At 35.7% G+C, this 6,000-nt stretch overlaps 1 protein-coding gene across 1 annotated transcript in view; it reads right to left on the bottom strand.

Moving 5' to 3' along the window:
- Positions 1–3,815: 3,815 nt before the first annotated feature.
- The window catches only part of LOC128989544 (mitogen-activated protein kinase kinase kinase 7-like), a 56,405-nt gene continuing 54,220 nt past the window's right edge, over positions 3,816–6,000 (bottom strand). The window contains exons 11-12 of the mRNA XM_054411443.1: positions 4,922–5,059; positions 3,816–4,145 (exon numbers count right to left, since the gene is read on the bottom strand). Coding sequence (XP_054267418.1) covers positions 3,987–4,145; positions 4,922–5,059 — 297 coding nt within the window. The 3' untranslated portion in view covers positions 3,816–3,986. The remainder of the gene's footprint in view (positions 4,146–4,921; positions 5,060–6,000) is intronic.

Below are 6,000 nucleotides of genomic sequence, written 5' to 3'. Positions count from 1 at the left end.
TAGAGAGTGAGGCCCTGTGGCCCTTTAAAGTTTTGTATTCCTCCATAAGATTAACATTGGAAACAAACATTTTTATGAAACTCCAGCTAGCTGTTGTCAGAAATTAAAAGTGAGAAGAACATATGTCAATTGTAAAATTATGACAGAGAGGTTATGCAGAAAATCAGGTAGTTTATGGTTATTTGGTGCTATTAAAATAAAGACTGGAATTTGCAAACCTACTGGTGACAATGAGTGATACCATGCAGACTACGTTATCATTGACAAAGACCAACATGGACAACCTATTGCGGCTATAAGTGGGAAACATTTCTACAATACACTAAAAGCCAGATCAGCTTTTGCAAATGATAAAATATTTACAAGAAATGTTGATTATATTGAACTGTTAAGTATGTTGTGAGTATTATCATTAGTTACGCAATCTTTGAGTTGGCTCTGTTAAACTCATCGGAATTTATGACTTATATTTTTGTTCTTGAATAAGTTATTTGTTTTTAAATAACTTATTTGCAATTGCTCGATTTCGAGCAACATGTACACTAGTAATATTAAAATCAGCTGAACTATGAATTCAAGGATACAAGTTGCAAAGGGGTTTTTATCGAATTGGTTTACTTTCATGTTTCTTATTATAAAGTGTAAAAGAGTGTGTAAGGTAAGGCAGGCCGAACACCTATAAAGCACGGCTGTGAAGCACGGCACCTATAAAGCACGGCTCTTCACCCCGCCTCGCCACGCCCGATATAGCTGCATGCGATGTAAAAACTACATCGATGTAGCTGCATACAGCACGGCACTGCAAGATGTACACAACAGAAAAGTACCCACTGCTTTCGAAATGTGCTGTCACTGCACTTCACATGGTGTTGATCCTCGCGCATGCGCACATCGTTTTGCCGCAAGCCTTTTGCCCGAAAGACAAAAATTTATAAGGCAGTACAAAGCGCCAAGCGGCGCTGCGTTGCCTTACCTTGCCGTGCCTGATTATGTGTGCAGCACCTACATTTGAAATAATAGAAACCTTATATTTGTCGCATAAGGCGCCTTAATACAAAACGTTGTGCCATGCGCCCGGCCTAAGCTCATCCTAGTGAATGAGTCTTCAGTGTCTGGTTTATCAGTGAACAGTAACGAGGCAAACCGCCTAAAAATTACTCATTAACAACTATTGAAGGAATTTAAATTTCGAACATTGACAGGCTATGTAACTTGATCCCAAGAGTTTGAGAGATCAACGTCAGTTGGGATTCCTGTATTGGTGTTTGTTTGGTGATTTTAGACAATTATTACCAACTGTACCACATTTAGGGGTCTCAATCCAGGATTTCGGGATTCGTCTCAGCCGATCCTGGGATTATATAATTTTATTATTTTATCTTTTTAGCCATTTTAAATGAGCGAGAAGTTCCCCTCGTTAAGTCCTTTAATGTTTTAAACTGGCCTTATCAGTGTTACACTGCGGAATTTCGCCGGAACTTTCATCACTAGTCTTTCTTATTTACAGTGTATAAATGTTGAGATGTCACTATAGAATATGATAAATACATTTTTTTTATCATGAGCAACTGCACTCGCATGTAACCTTCATGTCACGCTAATATGGAAACTAAACTTAAATCAAAATATAAAGATATTCCCGCCGCAGCAAACCTGCAGACTAAGCGAATTTCCATTTACCTGGCTGGATTTCTACTAAAATATACCCTGAAAATTGTCAGATTTATTTCCTATATTTAAATAACATGAATTTTAATGAGTACCTAGACTTGCTACTACAGGGAATGTATTGAGGTGTGTTTTTTATTGAAATATTGATAGCTTAGTATGAAATAAACAAAATTACCAAACTTGATTAAAATATATTCATAAACAAGCAAACTACAACAGTTTATTTATTCTCCATAAGAATAACATGGGAATTTCAAATTTACAATTTTTTTAAATTATCTCCGAAATTAACATTGTACTTGGGCATACAACGCTTCAATATACAAAATTATTTCTTTTTTTAAGCTCTACAAAATGGTCTGGAAAGAAATTGTGAAATTTTATGTTTTTAGAGTCAAAAATGGGAAAAACATATTTTTACCCCATAAAACCCCCCATTAACCCCTGTTTCCATAGTCCGATCATGCTGGTTCCCGAACTCGTTCAAATAAACGTAGGTTTACACGTTCCTACCAAATTTCATCAAAATCACATCATTTTTGCTCAAGTTATCGCGCTAACGGACACATATATAAATATATGAATTTGAACGGAGGGTGTTTTTGGACTATGGGGACTTCAAAATGAAAAAGTAAATCGGTCCCGAGTCCAGGTCTTACCTTGAGAACTACGGTAATAGCTTAATTCCCTATATGAGAAATTCGCTAATAAAAAGATAATATGGGAAGAATCACGAGTAGCAGCGTAAAAATTTTATTTTGACTGACAGCAATGAAACAATATTAGGGTAGGCTACTATAAAACAATAAACCATCTGCTTATGTAGTAGCGTGTGTATGAAAAATGTAATTTAGGATTGTAAAAGATTTAATCATCACACTAATAACCAAATACAAAGATAAAGTTATAGACACGCATTTAGTGTAACAGCAGCAAACATGAGAGCTAACAATTATTGTTAATGTTATTTGTCCTTCAATAATTTCATGAGATTCTGACCTAAAGGAGCAAGACAAAGGTGCCATAGCTCCTCTGTGTCTTTGCCATTTCCTGCAAAGTTGGTTGATAATTTGGTTGTCAGATTAAATGTCCTGCTTGTAAAGACCAAAAACGGCAATTGAGTTAAAAACTCTAGGAGGAGTTCTGTTCACAAAATAACCCCTTACAATTTAATGTATATTTCATGTATATAGATTCATAGAGCTTTAGTTTTTTAAAAACACATTTGAGAAAGTTAAGTTAGTCTTTTTATGGTTCAATAAATATTCTTTTATCACACAGCTGTTCGACAATAATTATCAAAACTGCAATTCAGGAAACAAATCAGGTGATAACTGAAGAAAGTAATCTTTATCAAGGAAATTGGTAAAATGTTCATTGTGCTGCCATTTTATCTCATTTAACAAAATATTTACAAAACTTAGTTTAAACTGTATAAAGATTCAATGTTGCCGGTGCATAAATGGGCTGGTAATATAAAATCAAAAGTAAAATCAAATGTCTGAACCTCTTTTTGGAACAGCCCGTTTATGACACCTGCTTCCCTTGTTAGATATAACATCTTCATCAAACAAGCAATGTCAAAGACGGCCATGAGAACTTTGCCTAAGAAAGTGACAAGGGTACTGACAGAAAATATGAATTGCTGCATAAAGTAAGCATAGGTTAAGGGAACCTAATGATCATCAAGTGGTTAAAGTGCTTGCATAGTAATCAAAAATTGCCGGTTCGATCCTGAAAAAAGTCGGTTTACTTTTCGATGGGTCGAAACTGGACCCAGCTGTTCCTGATCATTTACGCTCTAAATAAATGATCCTGACTAATTAAACAGCTGTTATTGGTCAGTAACAAAGCTACACATATTATCTCAAAAAAATTCTACACTCATCCTTTACTCATATTTTGGTTGAAATACGCACCTAGGTAGCGTCCCCATCTCAATTGATAATTGAAGGGTGCAATACACTTGAAAAACGTGTTGGTTTGATCACACATCCTAAAAATATAATTAACAATCTTAGCACATGCTTTCTGTGACTGGAGTAATGTTGCAAATCGTTGCCCGGCTCAATTTCCTGAGAATTAGGCCGCTCGCACACCTCTAATAAAAACCAATTTTTTTCCAAGGTAATTAACTAAAAAGGTTATGTCATAGAGCTTTATTTTTAGTATAACTAACACAATCGTGGTCATACGAGGAAAAAAGCATATTCAAAGTTGATAAACATTATTGTAAAATACACAATATGTACAAAAAATATTCAGGTAAAAAAGCACACAGCTTAAATAAGTAGCGCAGGGATGCGAAAAAGATCCTATGTTGGGTGAGGCACCACTACCCAGCCGTCGCTCCACGAATCTTCTGGTCGAGAGGAACTTGATTGTCCGTCACTGCCACCGCCACCGCCGCTGCGTTGCTGCTTTAGCAACTCTAACTGAATCTTGAGGTTGCGGTGAAGTTGCAATAAATTTTCCTGTAAAGTATAAGATGTAAATTATAGTCTAACCAGATTTTGTAATTTATGTACGGTATACAATTTCTTGTATAGCATATTAAAAGTCTTTGAGATATTAATAGTAATTGTAATCAATCATTCTTGAGGTTTCTTTTAAATTATTCTAGTGAGTGTAGCCTACGAATTGAGTGTATAAATCTGTAATATATACATTATTTTCAACCAAAAGCCAGGGGAGTTGGTTTTTTAGTTCACTCAAATTATATCACAGAATGTCGTTTTGTCAAGATTTGGTTTGAATGGGTCATCCCAGTGATCAAGTGTTTCAGATTACACAAACCGAATAGACCAGCTCATGTCTAAATAATATGTACAATATCCAAAGGTTTCCTGAACGAGATAATGTAAAAGTAAGGTTCTGAACATATTAAATTGAAGGTAGCGAAGGACGTTTGAGTAAACTAAGAGGGTACCAACATTATGAATAAATATGTTTAGGCTTATACTTAAGGTGGTATTTTGATCGTTGAATTTTTTAATGTACTATTTATCCAAGATTTAGTCAGTATTTAGTTCTATCAACAAACCAATCAATAACTAGCCCAAGTTTCTGCCTGAACAACGCAAAATCCGAACTAACGTAAATTGGTTGGGATTTATTACGGTTGCAGACACAAAATCTCTAATACTAGGTTGTCAATTTTTGTGACATCACATTTGTTCTGGGAGAGAAGTTTTCTGGGGGGTGGTGTTCCGCTTCTCAGTTAAAGTATTTAGATGTCTAGATATTCTACCTTCTCTGTCTCCAGTTGGCGTATCTCCTCCTCTTCTTGTTGCTGATCCGCCGTTAGTGACAGCCGCTCTGCCAGCTGTTTCATGTGTTCTTGTAGAAAGGCCATCTCTGTCTGCACTTCCAAGAACTCGTGAGCCAACTGTCAACACAACCATTGCACATTATAAAATTTACCTAACTGTTCTGTGAATATAAATGGACAAATACAACAACAAACAACAACAAATAAACAATAAACCAAAATGAGGGGGTTACCCCTTTAAGCTCTGGTAGAACATTGGACAGAGGGATTGTCGATTTTGCTAATTAGGGGAGGAACTCCCAGGTATTTTGTTGGCTAAATGTAAGGTAGTTGGGCAAAAATGAGTTTGGACGAGTGATCAATTAGGGAAACACTCTACCAGAACAAGACCATACTAAATTCATTGCGGAATTAGGAGGGGGAGGGGGGTTGCTCTAGACAAGATCTGGGTATGAGTTTGGGGAGATCCAACATATTTTATAGGTTGAAATGAATTCTTCCCTCAATTAATTATCGGTATGGATCGAATAATTTAGAGGTGAGCGAGTTGCACATGTACATCAGAATCCTTCCCTCAGCACCATGGTTTTTCACAGTCATCCAAAAAATTGCTGTTGGATCTCATTCTCATTTAATATACTAGGGAAGGATATTAGTATTCAGAATGGGGAAGTTTTCTGATTCTTTGGCACAATCTATACCAGTAATAGAAAATTATTAGTTAAAATCAAGTTTTTTAATAACTTCCTACATTCACATCTTAGGATGCTAGGCAATAGCCTGGAACCATTTTACAGATTACTTCAAGCGCTGTATATAGAGGGTTGCAGCATTATCACATGAATAAAATCCATTAGTGATTGGCGGTATTTGAACCCTGGAAATAAAGCCCTGATCTCTACTATTAGACAACCTAAATATTCCAGAAAAATTAAGCTAAAACTTCAATAAATACTGCTATTGTTGAATATAAATCAAACTTTTCCAAGCAACCTCAAAATATTAGCTATAGCCTAAGTCTATATCTTCTATAGGCAAGCATGTTTTTTGAAAACCTT

The sequence above is a fragment of the Macrosteles quadrilineatus genome, unplaced genomic scaffold (genome assembly GCF_028750875.1).
Source record: "Macrosteles quadrilineatus isolate MER2022 unplaced genomic scaffold, UCM_ALF_1.0 Scaffold_3__2_contigs__length_128488019, whole genome shotgun sequence".
In the NCBI taxonomy this organism is placed as follows: Eukaryota; Metazoa; Arthropoda; class Insecta; order Hemiptera; family Cicadellidae; genus Macrosteles; species Macrosteles quadrilineatus.
Note: the sequence above shows the minus strand (reverse complement) of the source record. Positions and strands in the feature narration are given on the sequence as shown.